The sequence below is a fragment of the Herpailurus yagouaroundi genome, unplaced genomic scaffold (assembly GCF_014898765.1).
Source record: "Herpailurus yagouaroundi ecotype Mexico unplaced genomic scaffold, PumYag 198, whole genome shotgun sequence".
NCBI classification, from domain to species: domain Eukaryota; kingdom Metazoa; phylum Chordata; class Mammalia; order Carnivora; family Felidae; genus Herpailurus; species Herpailurus yagouaroundi.
Window position 1 is genome coordinate 32,664,612 of NW_024412429.1, and position 21,621 is coordinate 32,686,232.

The following is a 21,621-nucleotide window of genomic DNA, read 5'->3' on the forward strand; positions in this document are numbered from 1 at the left end:
AAAAAAAAAAAGAAAATGGGAACTCTGGAAGTTCTATGTCTTGAATTGAATCTTTTACTTCTGAAGATTTCAGGCAATAGCAACTGTCTCAATAGCAAATGTTTGTAAGGATGATTCACTTTTCAATTCTATCTCAAGGATCTTTCTGTGTTTTTTTTTTTTTTTTTTAATTTTTTTTTTCAACGTTTATTTATTTTTGGGACAGAGAGAGACAAAGCATGAACGGGGGAGGGGCAGAGAGAGAGGAAGACACAGAATCGGAAACAGGCTCCAGGCTCTGAGCCATCAGCCCAGAGCCCGACGCGGGGCTCGAACTCATGGACCGCGAGATCGTGACCTGGCTGAAGTCGGACGCTCAACCGACTGCTCCACCCAGGCGCCCCTCTTTCTGTGTTTTAATTGCTGTTTTCCATGCCTTTACTTTTGTTACACCTCAATTGTAATGAGACAATTTTGAAAGGCTGCAGAGAAAAGAGGCAACTCGGTCATCCTCTCGACTTCACATCAGAAGCCGTTGCCCCTTTCCCCCTACAGCCGAAAACCCTATTTAACACCCTTTCTCTCTTGCATAGCCACAAAGAAGAACATCGTCCAGGAAACTGGGGGATGCTAAGACGTGAAGGACGCATATGGCTGTTTCTGCTCCTAGCCTCAAAAAGAAAAGGTTGTAGCTCATCTTTGCCAGCTTACCTGACTACTTCTAAGCAAAGGAGATAACGAAATATTATTAGTGAGTTCAGTGACATGAAGGTAGGTCATGATCCCAATAGTTCTGGGCGAGATGGAAAAGCTTAAGGGTCTTCACTAGGCATTGACCACATCAAGTGCCCATCTAGCACTTAGCAGATTCATGTGAGGTTTCCTTAAGGCGATCACTGTGAATTGAGTTCTTTAAACGGCTCCGGGGCTCGGACCCTGGGATGCAGACATTAAATCAGAGCACAGTCCCACGCATGATCTCTTGGATATAAGGAGAAGATTCTGGAATCAGGAATGAGGAGTTGCACACCCGTCTCTAAGTTACTCTGCTTCTCTGTGCCTCAGATTCCTGTCCTATAAAGTGTGGGCATTTGGTTTATATGCTCTCTAAACTCTAAAGGCACTCAAAATCTACTGTATAGAGATGAGTATATACCAATTACCTATATTAATATAATAACTATGGACAAACTACACAGTACAATCACATACTAGTAATCTATTGTACAATCTGCTAAAAATTCACAAACATATCTCTCCCCTCACATTGTCCACTAAAGGGCTTGACCATTTTTCTCAAAATTATTTGTATTGTTCTATTTAAGAAGTTATTTCTTAAATAGAAAATTCTATTCAAAGAAAATAGGAGCAGACTTGTTTATAGCCCTTAGGCCTTTCCTTTACCAAGAATTTTATCTCCATATGAGGGAAAGCACAGAATAATTTATTTGTTGCTACTCTACAGTAATATTTGAATGGCTTTTACTAAGAAGGCCAGATTTTTTAAAACAACAACAGCAACAACAACAACAACAACAACAACAAACCCTAAAACAACTAGAAAAACCTCTTGCATGGTAGAATTGGGAGCAGGGGAGTGAGAATATGGATGTCCTAGGGAAAGCATATTCTTAAAACTCTATTATGTGATTAATTTGTCTTTGAGAAAATGAAAGTTATGTCTTCTCTGAGTTATAACAGAGATTATCTTTATGATGACTGGTCTGAGATACTTCTTCCCTTGTATGTACTTTGGAAGGAGGTGAAGGAAGGAAGTGGAGGGGGGAGGAGGAAGGGAGGGAAGAAGGGAAGGAGAGAGGGAGGGAAGGAAGAAGTAAGTTTAGTTCTCCTAGGGCTGGGTCCAGCTAAGCAGTGACCTTGATTTCTCCTCTGGCCTAACACCAGAGAACCTCACCTGCACAATTCATGCTTTGGGCACTGAGGATTTGGCAGTGAATAAAATAGACACAAAAATCATGCTTTTATGGAGCACACATTCTTAGTCTTTAATAAGTAAGCCAGAGTGTCAATTTGGGTGAATTTTCTTCCCGATGTTGTACCGTAGTGCATTTTCCTAGTAGCAAATATTTTAAAATTGTTCTCCTCTTCTAAAAATATACATGATGTAAATCATTTAATAGAGCAGAAAAAAAAAGTTTTGTAATTTAATAAATGAAATGTTTATTGTATTATGATTTTTCACGAGAGTTACTTTATTTTCTTTCTATCAATAAAAGGGTACAGTGGGCTTACATTTGAATTTTGTGTTTTTTTTAAATTCGATATCAAATCTTCTCAATAGTACCTATTGTGTAATCCTTGTAATCGTTTCTGATTGTATTCATTGAACTGAAATGTTTTTTTTTTTTCCACAAAAGTAGTTAGGTATAATATTCCTAAGATTATAAAAGAAAAGTCTGTTAGCTGGAAGTTAGTTTTATGTGATATAAATGCTTCCCTCTCTAGAAGTACTGAATGAATGTTGCTTTCACTTTCAGAGCTCACTAGATGTTGGCTATGATCACTCTTCTCTTCAAATCTCCGTGGCAATTTTTGCCCTAATCATCCTGCACATTAGTGCCTTGGATGCTTTTACAGTCGCGGTATATGAACATGCTGTTATATTGCCAAATAAGACAGAAACGCTTGTTTCCCAGGACAATGCCCTGTTCCTTATGAACGAGAATATAGGTTTCTAGACAGAGCAATTAAGCACTCAGCTAAGCAGGTAGGGAGAGCGAGTAGGAGAATGGAGTGTTGAACTATGTGACATATGAAGAAATAATTTTGATTTCGCTTATTTTAAGCAGAATGCTCAAATGACTGTGACTCCAGAAGATGCGCTTTATGGATGGAAATTTTCCAGGGAAACCATTTCTCTTTATCTGAAGCATATCCCGGCCCCTCAGGTGAATTGGATTACATGTCAAAACACCCAGAGGTATATATTTCTTAAACTTAAAAAAAAAAGTTTATTTATTTATTTTGAGAGAGAGAGAGAGAAAGAGAGAGAACATGAGCACGTGTGCATGGGAACAGCGGAGGGGCAGAGAGAGAGGGAGAGGGAATCCCAAGCAGGCTCCATGCGGTCAGCACAAAGCCCACCGCAGCACTTAATCCCACCCACTGTGAGATCATGACCTGAGCCAAGATCGAAAGTTGGACGCTTAACCAACTGAGCCACCGAGGTGCCCAGGAAGATATTTTAAATATCCTCATTGTGCAAAAATGCTGCAATTCTCTAAAATGCACATGTTCACCACAGCGACATGATAAATCCTGAATTATCACAGATGTGGCATACAATATTGTTACTTTCATCTTGGCATTTGCTTAAAAAATGTGTGCTTAGATACCATTTAATACTCATTTATAAATGGATAGCTTTATTAAATTTGGAGAAAATATGTAAGCAAGATATTTATTGCTAGGATTAGAAGCTAAGGGGAAGAGAATCTCATGGAGTCAAGTAATAAATTAATTTCTGAAGTAGACAGTGGGTTGTATTTGGGAAGTAGCCCAAGGTCTCCATTGAAAGTACCATACATCGGGGGCATCTGGGTGGCTCAGTTGGTTAAGCGTCCCACTTCGGCTCAGGTCATGATCTCATGGTTTGAGCTCGGGGCTGAGAGTTCAGGTCCTGGAGGCTGCTTCAGTTTCTGTGTCTCCCTCTCTCTGCCTCTCTCTCTCTCTCTCTCAAAAAATGAATAAACATTAAAAAAGAAATTACGAAACTTCAATCTTATGGAGTCTTTCTGTTCCAGAATCTACTTCTCAGGCAGAAAGAGCTTACTATGTACATTTTCATGAATCATAAGACCTTATGCTTTGAAACTTAGTGTTTTCCTAGGCTCATAAGCTAATTTTCTTGAGGAAAAATAATCTAGAGACTTTCTAATATAAAATATTTAATATATATAAGTGCATATTTAATGTATAAATCTTACTGTCTAATAAGGCTTGAAAATTAAATTACTGAGGTACAGATCACACATTTCTATTTTGGCACTCTCTCTCTCCTGTCAAATCCTCTCTCTTACTCACTCATACTTTCTCTCCCTCTTTTACCTCAGATTAAGTTTATTAAACATTTATCCGCCATTTTTTTGGTTTTACTAGAGGATTATGAATACCATACTTTTTTTTAGGATGCCTGGCTCTTCTGACATTTATATAAGGGTTACCAGAAAACAGCTTTTCTTAGCTCTAAAGAGACACAAAGAAGAAAATATTGGGTGACATGATAAAAGACAGTTAATCTCTCTATCCTTCTTGTCCTGAGTTGATGCTGTCTATGGTGTTAAATTTTCTTTTGTTCCAGAAAAGAGGTCAATAGCTAGACAGTCTTTCTGCATAGAAGTTTTGAAAATTGGGACAACTCATTTGTTTTTCAACTCACAGTAGGGTTAAGTTCTGGGTTTCCTGTTAATAACAACATACGTTGGGGGTGCCTGGGTGGCTCAGTTGGTTAAAGCATCCCACTTCGGCTCAGGTCATGATTTCATGGTTCCTGGGTTCAAGCCCCATATGGGGCTCTGTGCTTGTGGTAGGGTCCCCTCCCTAAGGAAAGAAAAAAAAAAAAACCTCAAGGCAACCTGGCTATCCTCATACATAACATTCCTCACAACCTTGTAACAAGACCTGATCAAACTGCACGTTTGTGTGTTACCATATGTGGGAGACAGAGTAGCAAAAAATATATAGAAAACTATGCCATGTGTCATTCAGGGCTCAGTTCCTCCGTGGGAACCCCACTGAGTCATGCGGGGGGGGGGGGGGGGTGGAATAAAGTTGCTTCCTGGGAAGAAAAGCCTCCGTGTTGCATGTCACGACTCCCTGGGAGTATCCTGCTACATGCTGACAGCTCAGAGCTTTGATCCTGCTTCAGATTCTTTGTCTCCCTCTCTCTCTGCCCCTCCCCCACTCGTGCTTTGTCTCTCTCTGTCTCTCAAGAATAAATAAATGTTAGGGGCGCCTGGGTGGCGCAGTCGGTTAAGCGTCCGACTTCAGCCAGGTCACGATCTCGCGGTCCATGAGTTCGAGCCCCGCGTCGGGCTCTGGGCTGATGGCTCAGAGCCTGGAGCCTGTTTCCGATTCTGTGTCTCCCTCTCTCTCTGCCCCTCCCCCGTTCATGCTCTGTCTCTCTCTGTCCCAAAAATAAATAAAAAACGTTGAAAAAAAATTAAAAAAAAGAATAAATAAATGTTAAAAAAAATTGAAAACAACAACAACAACTACATGTATTGGGGCATCTGGATGGCTCAGTCAGTTAAGCGTCTGACTTCAGCTCTGGTCACGAACTCGTGGTGCATGAGTTCGAGCCCCGCATAGGGCTCTGCGCTGACAGCTCAGAGCCTGGAGCCTGCGTCAGATTCTCTCTGCCCCTCCCCTGCTTGTGCTCTGTCTCTCTCCCTCTCAAAAATAAATAAACATAAAAAAAATTAAAAACAACAACACATGTTGTAAAGTTATGGACTAGTCAAAGATCACAATAGCTATGGAAACTAGTGAAGTTTGGGGGAAAGGATGTTGCCTATGGTTAGAGCTCTGTCACAGCCCTACAGTAGAAGGAATGAATTTTGACAGAAAATGGGTTTGCATCGTCATCCAGGATAGTCACATTGAATTCACTTAATTTTCACTCATTCAGCCATTATTTATCGAGCATCTATGATGTGCCAGATATTATTCTAGAAATAGGAGATACAGCGCTTAGTAAATGACGGTTATGCCCTCCCCCACCATGACTTATGAATATTTAGTGAGAGAAGGTAGAGGTAAGCAGACTCATTATTATTTAGAATGTTGTGTGGTGATCAGAATAGATATATTTTAGATGTCAAGGGGACAGGATTTGTTGCCGGATTTGTTGTGGGGGTATGAGAGAAAGACAAGTGTCAGGAGTGACTCCTATTTTCGGCCTGAGCAAACGGAGACACAGAATTGCCATTTACAGATATACAGAGCACTGAAGGAACAGCAAGTCTGGGATGCCAATTAGGAAGCCAATTTTGTGCACCTTACGTGTAAGCTGCCCTTTCAACATCCAGGCGGAGATGTAAGCCTGCCAGTTGCATATACAAGTCTGGCATGGAAGGACAAAGTCAGGACTGAGATAGAAAACCCAGGGTCAGCACACAGATGATTTTTAGCACCATGATGGTTCACCTATGGAGTGAGTTACAGAAGAGAAGAGACCTAAGGCTTGAGATCCAGGAAACTCCGATGTTTAGACTCAGAAGGGGTGAGGAAGAACCAGCAAAGGAGTATGAGAAGAGCAGCCATTGAGCAGGAGAAGGAGAGAGCGGGGTCCAATCAGCAGGGCGAAGTGTTCCTGGGAAGAGGGTGTCATTAACTGTGTCAAGTGTTGCAGACAAGTAGGATGACATCAAGTAAGATGTGGAGGTCATTGTTGGCATCGGTAAGAGTTGTCAGGTGGGATGATAGAAACGGAAGCTCATTTGAATGCCTCAAGAAAGAATGAGAGAGAACAAGCTGGAAACAGCCAGATGGACAACTCTTTCTATGAGCTTTGCTAGAAGAGGGAGCTGAGCAATGGAACAGTATTTAGAGGGACATATGGATTCAGGAGAAGTTTTTAATTATTATTTTTTTTTAAGTACTAGAGCACATTTGCATGCCAGTGGAATGATCCAGTAGAGAGGAGACAGCCAATGACCCAGGAGAGTGAATAAGGAATTGCCAGAGCAGTAGCTCCGATGTGAAAAAAAAAAATCATGAAGTTTAACTTATGGCTTTTAATGATGATCTTCTTCATGAATAGTTTTTACATTGGCTTGTAAATTGACTCACACTTAGATTCTCACTACTGTTTGTTTCTTGATGAACTGAATACAATACTCTTTTAGGTTATGTTGTTAACTCTAATCACTATGCAGTGCGTTGAATCTCCAGGACATATTTATCTGCTAGCTGCAACTCTGCACCCTTAAATGATATCCCCAATTCCTTCTTCCCCCAAGCCCCCGGTAATCACCATTCTTATTCTTCTTTTATGAGTTCAGCTTTTCGAGATTCCACATATAAGTGCTATCATACAGTATTTATCTGTCTCTGTCTAACTTATTGAAATGTTTCAATTAAAATTTCATTTAGATTTGGTCACACACCAGTACAAGCAAGACTCATCGACCTGGCCAAGAACAATTCTATGTCTTGGCAAATATTGGGAACAAAAAGTCATGTAGTTCCCATGATTCCACATGTCCTCCTGAGGGGGGACCTGGTGGCACATTACCATAAGTAATAGGGTGGGGATATGTAAAATGGAGCCCTGCTGTGCGAGTGGTCAATGCTGTGTTTGAGTTTGATCTTGGGGCACCTGGGTGGCTCAGTCGGTTAAGCATCTGACTTCGACTCAGGTCATGATCTTACGGTTCTTGAGTTCGAACCCTGCATCGGGCGTTGTGCTGACAGCTCAGAGCCTGGAGCCTGCTTTGGATTCTATGTCTCCCTCTCTCTCTGCCCCTCCCCTGCTCATCCTCAATCTCCCTCTCAAAAATAAATAAACATTAAAAAAATTTGATCTTCATTACCTCTATAATACGACAATGCTAGAGATTTTTTTTTTTAAGTGAGCAATTAAAGAAAATAGCATTTTAGAAAAAAAGTGCTCTGGAACAAAATGTAGGCAAAGATCTATTAGAAAGGTGTAATATTCCAGGATTGAGATTTTTTGGCATATAAGAAAACAAATCATTTTAATATTGATACAAAAGACAGTAAATTGACTATAATCTGGATACAACTTAATATCAAAAGGATACAAAGATGTTTCCAAACTGTATGAATCAGTTTCATAGAAGTTAAATTCCTTATTATCTTTCAGATCACAAAAATCATCTTTCTCTTTATTTTCTATACCAGTTCATTTAATTACCCTTTTACAGGTTTAAGGTCAAATCCTAAAATTTCTACTTTAAAGTCTGCGTTTCAAGACTAAAATAACCTTATGCCATAATTTTATACTAAATGGGGGTAGGGAAGTATACTAAATTTTATACTTCAGTGGCGATGTGATATACATATCAGTGTGAACGGCCTTCTTCCTCCCTATATTTTTTCTAAGCATCTTAAATTGTAGCCTCAGAATCTTTTGAGTAGAGAAATTGTCTCCTGAAAGTTCCAGTTAAAATGTAGATATCAGCCAAAAGGAATGATATTGAGCCAATGATTTTCAAATGTTTTGATCATATATCCCTACTGGAAAAAAAATTTTAACGAGTCTTCGGTATGTATATATTTATTTATTTTTGCATTTATACATAAAACACAAAACTTCCAAAACCTTTCCTCATAGCTTTGTGGGTTTTGACAATTTCTTTTCATATGCAAGTAAACTTTCATATTCTCCTCAAAAATGTGTCTCATACCAGGAATAGAAATGTCACCTGTTCTTTTTTTTTTTTTTTTTTTTTGAGACTGTTTGCATTATTAGTATCATTTTTTAACGCACTTTCTTTGCAAGAATCATTTTAGGCTATTCTTCTATTCTGTAAATGTTGATTTAGTTAAAATGGTAGCCTAGTTGGTTAAGCCACTTAACCAGGCCCATGTAAACTGCAGGATGACACAGTGCAGTGAACGTGGACTAGCTAGTGAGGAATCTGCAGTCATCCTGTGTAAATTAAGGATCGTTCTCCCCTCTGGGTACCGTGGAGACCATTTGTGACCCATGACCTCTGACACATGGACCTATTAAGAGTACCTTTGTCCATCAATTCTTAAAATGCTAGTAAATTTCACTTTCTTTTTATATTTTTTTATATAGAAAATAAATGTAGGGAGACATTTTAATAGTCTCATTCCTAACCTTTGGCATTCTCTATGTTGCAGACCATTTTCTTAAACTGTTGACCCTGACTACTGTGTTAAACTAGGTTAGTTTTTAAATGTTACCTGGAAGGAATCAAAGAGAGTTGAATAAAATGTTTAGTTTCAACAGCAATTTTGAAAGCTGGATAAGAGTCTCTAAAATTACTTTGGATGGAACATATGATAAAGAGGGAGGTGTTATCCCTCATCTGATTAGCAGATACTTACTGTTCAGGACAATAACATGCACTATTCTTCTTTGAATCTCTGATACCTGGAAACATAAAAGAGGTTCTTCAGGTTTCAAGAAACTCATAATCTTCAGGATTCATAGGAAGGTGTTTGTCTCCTAACTGGGAGGAAGGAGTAAGGATAAGGTGGGGGGCATGGGACAGAAACAGAGACAGAAAGAGAGAAACTGCATTTTCCCCTGTATTCCTCGGAAATTTACTTCCAATCACCAGATTCATACACTTCCTATAGGGTACCTACCATTGACTATAGCCAAACTTATTACTAACTTTGGAAGGTTTCTGTGAATTATGTCTTCAAGAAACAAGGTTTTTCTGACTTTGTCCTTTACCTTTGTAACAGTACCACCTCTTTTCTGAGCCGGTGTGATGCCCTTAAAATGTCAGAGATAGTGACTTTCAACACCATCTTTGAAGGGTGGTATTTTCATATGCTTTAATATAGTTTTCCGTGATTCTGCTGCGACCCTGGTGGAAGATTTTCATGTGGATACCATACTGTTTCCCATAGTTTGGATGAATGTCTTGTCCTATGTCTCTTGTCCTGGCGTCCGGAGTCTCCCTCTGTGGCAGAGAAGGACGCACACGTGCACAAAGTTGAACTGAGAGTGGAGCAAGACCAGCAGTGGAGTTGGGTGTAAAGAACAGGTGACCTGTGAATTCATTGCAGGTTCCAAAGGGTTTCCCAAGACCTGTCCGTCTGTTTCTCTAAGGTGGTGTAGAGGTCTCCTGAATCACTAAGGAGGGCCAGGTCTTTAGGCAGGCAATAGCTGCTCCATGAAATGATACCGGAAGGCCCGGGAGAGAAGACCAACCATCTATTGAAACAAATCTCCAAGCCACCAGGCCTGCCCAGGGCCTCCGTGCATTAATATCTTTCCTTAGATGGTATTTCAAAGTGTGTAAAGTGTAGCCCCTTTTGTGGTCGATTTTTTGTTGCTGCTGGTTCAGGGCAAAATAAAATGCAAGAAATTCTTTTAGCATGAAGAAATACAAAAAAAAAAAAAATTGAATTGAATTCCATGTGGCTTAGGCTGTGGGAATGGGGATTCATTTTCTTGTGACCAACACAAGTCATGTCAGCCTACCTTCCAGAAACTACCAAATACAAAGATTTTTATATTTGGTTTAATTATTCATAATGGTAACAAATAATTCCATTATATTCAAAGTTCACTTGAAATGAGACCTTTGTAATTTTCTCCAATAGAGCATAGGGAAAGTGCTTGAGTATTCAGCACTAGAAGCCTGTGTGCTATCTCAATGTAACTAATATGGTGACATGATCACATGCTCAGTTCTGATGGGGAATCTGGCAACGTTGGTTTCATTTTTGTTTTTAGAAGATTTCTATTCACAGTCGGTGGTATCTATGCACCATCCTCTCCCAAAGTTTACCATTATGATATGGGAGCAGAGTTGGGAAAGATCTTCCTTTTGGAAGCCATAGATTTTTTTTTTTTTTAATTTTTTAATGTTTACTTATTCTTGGGAGAGAGAGAGAGCATGCGCGCCAGCAGGGGAGGGTCAGAGAGAGAGGGAGACACAGAATCTGAGCAGGCTCCAGGCTCTGAGCTGTCAGCACAGAACCCAGCGTGGGGCTCAAACTCACAAACCGTGAGACCATGACCTGAGCTGAAGTCGGAAGCTTAACTGACTGAGCCACCCAGGCGCCCCTGGACACATTCACTTATTAAAAAAAAAACGCATATTGCAAGTTATTTAAGAACATATTACGACAATGTGACACACAGAGGTGTATAAAGGATTGCATAGCAATCACCTGTGGATCTGCTGTTCAGTTTGTGTCATGAAGAAGGCACCCCTTGTATTCCCTTCCAATCACATTCTGGTCCTTTCTTGGGAAATAACTACCTTAAGATTTTTCTAGATCATTCCCAGGACATCCTGGTTGTTTATTACACACGTACTTATTCCTACTTGGTACTTTTTGTATCTTTTTGAACTTTGTACATATGCAGATATATTGCATGCAAATATATTGCGTATTTCTGATTTCTATATAAGAAAGTGTGAGCTTAGGGGCGCCTGGGTGGCGCAGTCGGTTAAGCGTCCGACTTCAGCCAGGTCACGATCTCGCGGTCCGTGAGTTCGAGCCCCGCGTCGGGCTCTGGGCTGATGGCTCAGAGCCTGGAGCCGGTTTCTGATTCTGTGTCTCCCTCTTTCTCTGCCCCTCCCCCATTCATGCTCTGTCTCTCTCTGTCCCAAAAATAAATAAATGTTGAAAAAAAAAAAAAAAAAAAGAAAGTGTGAGCTTAATCCATGTAAATAAGCATCAGTCTAATTTCACCCATTTTCACTGCTGTATGGTGTACAGTTATATGAATGAGTTCGTTATTAAGCTGTTGTCTTTCAGCTCCAAACCTACCCTTCAGTATTCTTCTTTGTGATGCTGGGCTAGGACTAGGCAAGTTATGTTTCTCCTTGGCCGCCTGGCTCTCTATTAGATTCTGCCCAGAGGGGGCGCTAAAGGAATATGGAAGGTTGGTGGAGGGGCGATGGGACCTCCTTCTGTTTGCTCACCAGTGTTGTCCCATCCGCCAGGCAGCAGACCAGTAGTTTGTTCCGATAGCAGGTGCTTCCAGTTTTCAATTCGTTCCCATTCTTTCAGAACCAGTGTCATTGCCTTTCTTCCAAACTACCAGCACCAGCCATTGTCCCCTCAAGAAAGGTGAGTTCTAGCTCCCTGGGGACAGTCCTCTCAGGATCTGTTCCTCTGCTCCAGCTAGACAGCACTCTTCTCAGGGGTTGGAGCCTCGGCAACACAGGCTCCTCTGGAAAGCTTCTCGCCCCTAGCACCTTCTCTTCCCTCTGTCCCCCCAACACCAGGAGTGGTAGCTGCTTTTTGCAGTTGCTTTGTTACCTGGGTGTTCCTTTCATGTGCTTCAATCATCAAATACCTCTTTAACCGAATCCTTATCTTCTCTGAAAATAACTGGTGTGGATTCTGTTTCCCTAGTTGCACCTTGTCTGGTGCCTGGATGAAAACAATCTTCATGTGTCCTTTCTCTTATTGATAAATAGGGCAAGCACGGCCCGGCTGACTGCACTAACATCTTGGGTAAACTCCATGATGTAGCAACAAACAAAATGTGCAGAAGTGGGGCAGTGGTGGTTCCACGCATGCTGTCAGGACCGCTCCCCCAGCCACCAGTAAAAAAGCAATAGGCCCATTGTCTGGCTTCCTCTGATCTGCTGTGTTCTTCACTTCACAAGGTCTGTGGAAGCCATGAACTTTGGGTGCACATCTGTGAGAACACAGGCTTTGCGGCCACATGCAAGCAAGTGATTATGTGATTTCTTAGTAACAAGCTGAACCAAGAAGCAACCTTAGCTCACTCTGAGTCATCATTTTTCAATAGTCTTTGTCCCTGAACTTGTTTCTGTGGTTTAGCTTGTTCAACAGATGCTTCGGTTTTCCAATTTTTTAAATTTATTTATTATAGTTATTACCACTATTAATTCCTATTTTAAGTATGTGTCTCTTTGATCTTAAGTCAAAGAGCTTTTTGGATGCTTACTATCTGTCAGGGAGGCCTTGTGCTGGATGGTGATAATGAATAGAACAAAAGTTCTTGTCTTAAGGATCACAGTCGGGAAGAGGAAACAGAACATCACTATCATTACTGTCTTTCTTTAGCAGAGTAATAATCAAATTTGAACACTTAGAAAAGCCTTCACACTGGGCTAAAGCGTTTTCAAGCATCTCGTTTCATGCTATAATAAAAGCCATAGAATATGATAATGCTGTGACCAATATCAGGGCCAGGAAGGAGTCCATTTTACCTTGGAAGACAAGAAAGGTGACTGAGACTAGCTGGGCAAGTCAGTAAGGGCATTCAGGTAGACTTAGTCATGCATACAAAGACATGGGAGAATAGCATGTTGCAAAAAGAGTCCAATAGATTTGGAGGGGTGGGGTGGGCAGGTAAAGGAGGAAGAGGAAGGGGGAACAATAAGAACATGAGCCAAGGACCAGATCACTGAAGCACAAATAAAATGTAGACTGTATCCTGAGGCTAAGAGAAAACCCGTTGAAAGATTCTAGAGTCTAATATTATGGTGAGCTAAAGAGTCTTTAAATCATTGATAGTGGTTTGCAGGGTGGAGTAGAAAGGAGTAGAGAGAAATTCTAAATGCAGCGTGGCGGTGTAGGAGACAATTCTCAGGGTAGTGGCGGCAGAATAGCCCATCGCGACATGCTTGAGGAGCAGCAAGGGGACCAATACAATTGGAGCCACAGGAACCTGGGGGAGGTTAGTAGGAGTTGATGTTAGGAGTAACAGGAGCCCGGATCATAGTGGGGCTTGTAAGCATGGCAAGAACTTGGCTTTTTGCTCTAAGCGAAGTGAGATGCCATTGAAGGATTTTGAGCAGAGGACCGACACAGTTGTTTTTACATTTTAATAGGATTGCTATCGAGCAGAGGTAGAAGCAGAGGCACCAAAACCAGGTAGGAAGTTATTGGGGTAATCCAGGCCAGAGATGATGGCGGCTCGGACCGGGGTTGCAATAGCAAAAGGTCTCCTGATGCAACATGTGTAGAGTGAGAGACCAAGAGAGAACTAAGGAGAACCCCAAAGGCTTTGGCCTGAAAAACTAGAGGACGAAAAGCCATTAACTGAGATCCGAAAGATTGTAGGAGTGGCAGGAGGGGAAGGCTAAAAGCTCAGTTTTGTTTGTGTTGATTTGATGTGTCTCTGCAGCCAAATGCAGGTTTTGAGCAGACATTGTGGGCCATGGGCATCTGGAGTCCAGGGGAGAAGTCTGAGTGAAAAGTTATAAATCCGTTTATCACTGAAATATATTTATGGTGTTGAAAGCCATGAAATAAAGGTAATCACCCAGGCAGCAAGCGCAGATAGGAACAGAAGATTTCCAAAAATTGGGATCAGGACGCACTAATGTTAACAGGTCTGAGGCGGTAAGAAGCAACTAGAAAAAGACAAATAGAGCCACAAAAACATCCAAAGTAAACAAGCGCAGAAACTGAGAAGGAGGAAGGAAAAGGAAACCCAGAAGAGCCTGGGGAGAGAGAGCAGATTGAGAATGAGGTAATGGTAAGTGTGCTAATAAGTCAAGTCAAATGGGACCGAAAACTGACTGATGGATTTAGTCACGTGATGATCAACGATGAGCTTGATAAGATGGTGGAATCATGGGGGCAAAATCTCTGTGGGAGGAAAGGAATTAAAACAGAATGGGCACAAGCCCGTAAAGGAGTTTCGTTGTAAAATGGAGCGGGGAAATGGGGCAGGAACCGTAAGGGAATGTCAGATCAGGAGAGTTCCTTTTTAAGATAGGTGATATAATGGGTTATTTGTATGCTGATTATAATCACCCAATAGGCAGAAATTGATGCTGAGTAAGCGAGAAGGATTCCTAAAGATATATCTTTGGGATCCGCTGCACAAGGACGGAAAGGGGCATGGGCAGTCATTTACAGTGACAGGAGGGGAGGCAGAGTTGATAGGCTAAGATGCTGGCAAGTGGGTTGATGCTTGCTGGGAACTTAGGGAAGTCTCTGTCTAGTTGGATAAACAGGCCTGGAATTCAGGAGAAAAGTTTGAGCTAAAGGTAGAGACAGCATAACAGGTAGTCGAAGGTATGCAATAGAACAGATCTGCTATGGGGAAGAGACGGTCGAATATGGCATGAGAACACCAATTAACAAAATGTGGCTTCTGACCATAAGTACATTAAAAGTTCAGAGAAGAAATGAGCAACAAAGAACGACAAGACTTGAGTCAAAGGGGCAGGATTTAGCGAGACATCATTCCAGGATCAGGGCAGTAGCGAGTGTATTAAAAAGCATAAGAAGAATGGTCTGAGCTAAGAACAGGAGAGAGAAAATGGCACCAAGTGGGAGAAAGTTCTGGTTGTCTGCCTTGATTTGCTATACATATAGGAAGAATTTTAGTGGGAGCAATGGTTAAGGGAACTTAAATGGTTTGCAATACCGATTGAAGATTAACATGTCAGGGGTGGGATCAACCCTGTAAGTAAGAGGAATGCTTGGCCACAGAGTTAGGACTCTGATAATGGGAATGGGGAGGAAGATTAACCATGGGTATTAGAAACAAAGACTTGGGGAGGGCAAACAAATTCTTAGAGATTTTATTCTAGGGTGCTTTTCCCCTTTAGAATTTGTGCTTTACATATTTTAAAGCAGAATTATATTTATTTTAATACAAAACTCTCCCTAATCCTGCAAGAATTTCAAACTGTCATTCAGGTTACATAGAAACACCTTGTTTAAATAACTTACACCCCCAATCCCTATTCTTTATACACATATGAGGCAAAGCCATTGCTAACCACATTTGATAACATTTAATCCGGGTTTCTGTTGATTTCAATATAATAAAAGTTGGTACATTTCCTGGAATTGGGTACTGGAGAGTAAAGGGAAATTCTCATATGTTTTCTTTTGGTTCTATTCGCACAGTCAGGTGAACCAAGACAATAGAATTTCAATTTGAAATATGAAAATAGTTTCCTTTTTCTCATTACAGAGCAATCCATTAGTTTTACAGAATTTCAATGTCACTTTCAATTTTTTTTTTTTTTTTTTTGCCAAAATGAAAATTTGCATCTAATGAACATCATTTTAGCGTATAAGGACACATGGAAACTCACTGGGGAAACTGGGAGAAGGAAGGAGTATTCAGATAATGGAAAAAGGTTACTGGAATGGAAAGATTTTGAACTCTGGAACCAACCAACCAAACAAATGAGAGGCATTAATCTCCAACACCTATTGGTTTCTCTATGTCAGATGATTAGAAAGAATCCCGGAGAGAGAGAGCAAGTACCAGTATTAATGATTCTAGAATCAGAGATGTAAATCCTAAAAAAAATTCCTTTACATGAACTCACTTTCAAAAAAGGGGATTCATTCCAAAACTAGGACAGGAAATTGAGTTTAACAAATCAGAAAACATTTACAGAGCTTAGCACAGTACAAACCTCCACAGAAGCAGCAGGGAGAATCAAAATGTGGCCCCATTCTTAAGGAATTTATAAGGATAATGCATCAGAAAAATGAAAGAATTAAGAGACAATTTAGAACTCTCTTTGAATTATCTAATAGTCTGGAAGTAGGAAGCAAGAAGCAGGATTGGATTTATTGTTCTAAACCGTAGAAGATACATGATGTAAATTGCATCTCAGTGCAAGAAAGGTGTTCTAAAAATTCGCAGTGTTCAAACATGAAACAGACTGAAGTTTCAGGTAGCGGATTTCATTCAACAATCATTCATGTATCGGGCTTCCTCACCTATTACACATGTGGGCTGGAGTGATGAGGTTCATCAGTCAGCAAGACGCTTTCTTATCCTCCAGGAGTCACAACCTTGGGACGCATCATCTATAGATAATTATTTGACATGGATGTTCTGGAAAGATACAACAAGATTCTTTTTGAATATCTTTTAAGAAGACAAGACATACATATACAGAACAAAATATCGGAATCGGATTTAAATTGAAGGTCAAGACAACAGCAAGCGGTGAGTGGCATTCACCAGGACAAGAAAAATGTGCTCTGATGGCTCAGAAATATTGCTTAGGACTAGGGGTAGGTTTGGGAGAACTGTACACGGAGTTAGAGCTTAGACAGCGAGCCAGGACATTTCAGGGAGAATTGGGCAGAGAATCATCTAGGTGGAGTAGTGCATGACGTGTTCAGAGATCAGGGAATGATTCAACTTCACTGATAAAGTGTTCATAAAGGCAGCCGTAGAGATAAATCCAGGTTGTAGGAGAACTTGAACAATGTCAGCTTTTCCCAAATTTCAGGAAATCATGTCATTATGCCATTATCTTTATGATTTTTGTATTAACCATATACCATTTTACTTACTTGGTAATCTTTTAAGACGGATGGACATCTTTTGTGTTACCTCATCCTAAACTCTACTATCCATGGGTTTATGAGTCTTAGATTATCTAATAAACATGATAGTTAATCTGTAACTATTAAAAGTATTTATCTGTATATCTTGCAAAATCAACCTGCTTTCCCCTCACGGAGCATGGACCACGTTTGGAGAATTAACGTTTTAAATAATGGAAAATCACGCTTTAAATAATGGAATTTAAGTGACATAACAGGAGCTGGATTTCGGAGACAATTCATCTGGTGGCTATGTGTCGAATGAACAACTTTGGCCATTGTGGGAGGAAGGAAGATCAATTAAAAAGCAGAACCTGCTTTAGCATAAACAATCAGGACAGGAAGAGATATTTTATTTATTTATTTATTTATTTATTTAATGTTTATATTTGAGAGAGAGAGAGAGCATGAGTGTGGGAGGGGCGGGCAGAGAGAGAGGGAGACACAGAATCTGAAGCAGGCTCCAGGCTCTGAGCTGTCAGCACAGGGCCCAACGCAGGGCTCCAATCCACAAACCACAGGATTATGACCTGAGCCGAAGTTGGATTCTCAATTGACTGGGCCACTCAGGTGCCCCAGGACAGGAAGAGATGTTTAAAAGAAACTTTACAATGAATTAGATGTGGGAGCAAAGGGAGGGGAAAATGTCTGAGAGTCCAGTTAAATAGATGACACCTATATCTAATATTTTAAAGATGTTCAGCTCTTTAGAGGCACAAGGAAATCATTTCCTGAAAATGAGATTTTGGATGATGTAATAGTACAAGTATTTAGGGAAGAGGACTTCACTTAAAAAAAATGGGCAGATTTGGGGCGCCTGGGTGCCTCGGTCAGTCGGGCGTCTGACTTCAGCTCAGGTCATGATCTCGCGGTTCATGAGTTCAAGCCCCGTGTCGGGCTCTGTGCTGACAGCTCAGATTCGGGAGCCTGCTTCGAATATGTGTCTTCCTCTCTCTGTGACCCTCCCCCACTCACACTCTGTCTCTCTCAAAAATAAATAAACATTAAAAAATTGTGTTTTAAATGGGCCAATTCTATAAAGATGAAGAAATTGTATGATCTGAAGCCTAACTTCTTGGTTTTCAGCACATGAGCTCTACAGCAGTAGCCAGATTCTGGAGATGCCCAGAGACTCAACTCAGTGGGCACTCATTAACTTATTGACCACGTTATAATCTGTGTTTTGCAAAGTGGTCAGAGAAACTTCCTACATTTCAGACTATTTTACAGTCTTTCGGAGGGAAACCAGCAACTGTGGTTCATGCTGAAATCCTTTTATAATGCAAAAATTGAGGGCCACTGGTTATGAACCCAATCATAAGCAGGTATATCTATTCTCCTTTGGCATTTTATGAGCTCTGTTGAAACTGGAGCTTGTCTTATGCTCTGTTCTGTTTCTGCTACAGCCACACGTATAAGTTCTTAGCACATTGTTGTTATGCTGGGTGCCTTCTAGAAGAGTTGAGTATTGGCCTTATTAATGGAACCATTGAGCTACCAGGAAAATATATTTTATTTAAAAAAAGAGTTCAACGGGGTGCCTGGGCAGCTCAGTTGGCCAAGCATCAGACTTCTACTCAGGTTTTAAATCTCACGGCTCATGAGCTCGAGCCCTGCATTGGGCTCTGTGCTGACTCTCTCTCTCTCTCTCTCTCTCTCTCTCTCTCTCTCTCTCTCTCTCTGTCTCTCTCCCTTCTACCACTCATGCATGTGCTCTCTGTATCCCAGAATTAATAAATAAACTTTAAAAAAGGAGTTCAACAGCCAGTGGTTTGGGGATTGGCTTGAACTCATCTGATTCACTCACTAATTTCACTTCTAGAGTTGAATAAACCTCTGAATCACTGTCAACAAGAACATTGCACACTTGAGTCAATGTGATTTTGTACTTCTGGCTGTCAGTTTTCTTGTGCAACATTCTTTCTTAATGTGTTGTGTAATGTTATTTCTGTAAAAATATAAATACCCGGAAGCGAGCCGGGTTTTACCCTAAAACTTTCTCCAGTGATACCAAATATGAGAATCTGAGTTTAGTGAAGATCACCAACTTCTAGCTATGATTACATCATATTTCCCAAAATATGTGGCACTATTTGCCATCTGTGTCCTATGTGTGGGTGCATCGGACACTTTCATTGCTGCAGTGTATGAACACGCTGTCATATTACCAAACAGAACAGAGACACCAGTTTCCAAAGAAGAAGCTTTGCTCCTGATGAACAAGAACATAGATGTTTTGGAGAACGCAGTTAAACTGGCAGCCAGGCAGGTATTGTCCTTTCTTAGGCTGGCTGGGATATTGCAGAGGAAATTTGAAACTTGGAAAGAGCGTGGGTATTTGGAATTTGTGAAAGACTGTTTTGCTCGTACTTGTCTTGAGCAGGGCACACATATCATTGTTACCCCAGAAGATGGAATTTATGGCTGGGTTTTCACAAGAGAGACCATTTACCCCTATCTGGAAGAGATCCCAGACCCAGAGGTGAACTGGATTCCATGTACAGATCCCCAGAGGTAATGTCGTTACCCTTTGATTTTTGAACAAAAAAATTGTGATAGTGCAAAAATACAAATAACAAATCCATTAAACTTGACTCGTTCTCTTTTCTGGCAATCAATTTATGGCTCTGGACCCACAAGCCTCTTCATACTGTGTGCCGTCTGGCATGGCTTGAGATGATGATTCTTGGTTGGTTATTTATTGTGGCTTTCTTTAATGAATGGCCTGTGTGTACATAGTTTTGATAATAAATACACTCCATGGGGTTTCAACAAAGTGAAAAAGTTGTATTAGCTAGGACTTCTGTCCCCAAATAAAGTAAGCTCACCCATGAATACCTGCCTCCTTTGCAGGAATGGTAAAAAGATAAATGAACTTATGTTTCCAAAGAGCTCTGATATCACTCGCATTTGCCATGTGATGAGTATGGCAGGTGGAAACTGCACAGGACTTGAAAGAGGAAGCATCATTTCCAAGACAATACCACCTCCTAGCTGTGTGATGGGCGGCAGATCACCTAAATACTTCTCATCTCCGTTTCTTTATCCACGAAACAGAGATAATAAAATTTCCTGTCCTACTTCCTTTACAGAGTAGACAAGAGTTTCAACTGAAGTGATACACGTAGAATCTAAACACAGTTGTGCTGCCTCCAACGTTAGCTGTCACGATTCCTTTTTTTTTTTTTTTTTTTTTTTTCCCACAAAAATAATTGGATCTGGAGGCGCCTGGGTGGCTCAGTCGGTTAAGTGTCCTGCTTCGGCTCAGGTCATGATCTCACGGTTTGTGAGTTCGAGCTCCACATCGGGCTCTGTGCTGACAGCTCAGAGCCTGGAACCTGCTTCGGATTCTGTCTTCCTCTCTCTGTTCCTCCCCCACCCACACTCTGTCTGTCTCTCTCTCTCAAAAATAAATAACGATTAAAAAAATAAAAATAAAGGATAATTGGATCTGAACTTTGTTTTCTTGTCTTTGAGAAATTTAAGCAATTATTAATAGCTATAGTTTAAGCATAACTTTTCAATGTTTATTTTACTTTTGAGAGACAGAGAGACAGAGCATGAGGGGGGTGGAGCAGAGAGAGAGGGAGACACAGAATCCAAGGCAGGCTCCAGGCTCCGAGCCATCAGCACAGAGCCTGATGCGGGGCTTGGCATCACAAACTGCAAGATCGTGACCTGAGCTGAAGTCGGACACTCAACCAACTGAGCCACCCAGGCACTTCGTTTAAGCATAACTTTCTTAGGGAACATCTGTATAAAACATAAGACAGATTTATGAAATTATTTTAGGTGTATTTACTTTTTAAAATAGTTTATATGTAACTCCTTTAAAAGGCAAAACTATGCATTAAAAAAAATTTAATTTGCTAATTTTAAACTTGCAGGCATCTGTTCCGAACTATATCTATTGTACAAGAAAAAGAATGTCTTCAATAATTTTAACATTTGAAATTGACTGGGGGAGTCAACTTCAACGTTGCAACATAGGAGTTCTACTGTGTGGGTCAGTTTCGCCCAGGAGTTTCACCTTTGAAAAAATAATCTACGTGTTGCATCGTCTACGTTTACAGTAACCGTGTTAACTATAACTCAATGTTTACTTGATCATGAGGTTTGTTTTTTTTTTTTTCCCCAGAGCAGGAAGGACTCATTATCTGCAATAATCCAAGAGGCTGATTCTAAAATTCACTTTATTTGCCTGGGCTGATAATACTGACTTTCCTAGGGGAAAGAGGTCCTGAATCCTGATAATTAATCTCAGATGAATTATTTTAAGTTGGGAAGGTAGATGACTGATGAAACTTCAACATTATTGAGGGCTGCAGACATTTACTCAAATGGTAACGGACTTACAAAACAGAAATCCGATATTTAATAAGACGGTAATATTGGTTTTAAAAAAAGCCACCATTTCTTCCCTAGTAATATTTATACTTAAAGGGGATAATAGAGGGCCACCTAGTTATCCTTGTGTATTTAAATACCATCATTTACAATACTGACCTGTCCCATGCTTCCTTGAGCATTACCCATGAGGAGTAATAGAAGATATTAAAATGCCCTAATTATTTAGCAGGAAGAAAGAAAGAAAGAAAGAAAGAAAGAAAGAAAGAAAGAAAGAAAGAAAGAAAGAAA

At 40.5% G+C, this 21,621-nt stretch overlaps 1 protein-coding gene across 5 annotated transcripts in view; it reads left to right on the forward strand.

Annotated features, from left to right (window-relative positions):
* Positions 1 to 428: 428 nt before the first annotated feature.
* LOC121013452 (vascular non-inflammatory molecule 3-like) overlaps positions 429 to 21,621 on the forward strand; it is a 29,280-nt gene continuing 8,087 nt past the window's right edge. The window contains exons 1-5 of one of the 5 annotated variants that reach the window (XM_040449169.1): positions 430 to 750; positions 2,478 to 2,707; positions 2,787 to 2,920; positions 19,159 to 19,252; positions 19,367 to 19,497. In XM_040449169.1, coding sequence (XP_040305103.1) covers positions 2,799 to 2,920; positions 19,159 to 19,252; positions 19,367 to 19,497 — 347 coding nt within the window. In that variant the 5' untranslated portion in view covers positions 430 to 750; positions 2,478 to 2,707; positions 2,787 to 2,798. The other 4 variants (XM_040449167.1, XM_040449168.1, XM_040449171.1 and 1 more) reach the window with 4 other exon arrangements.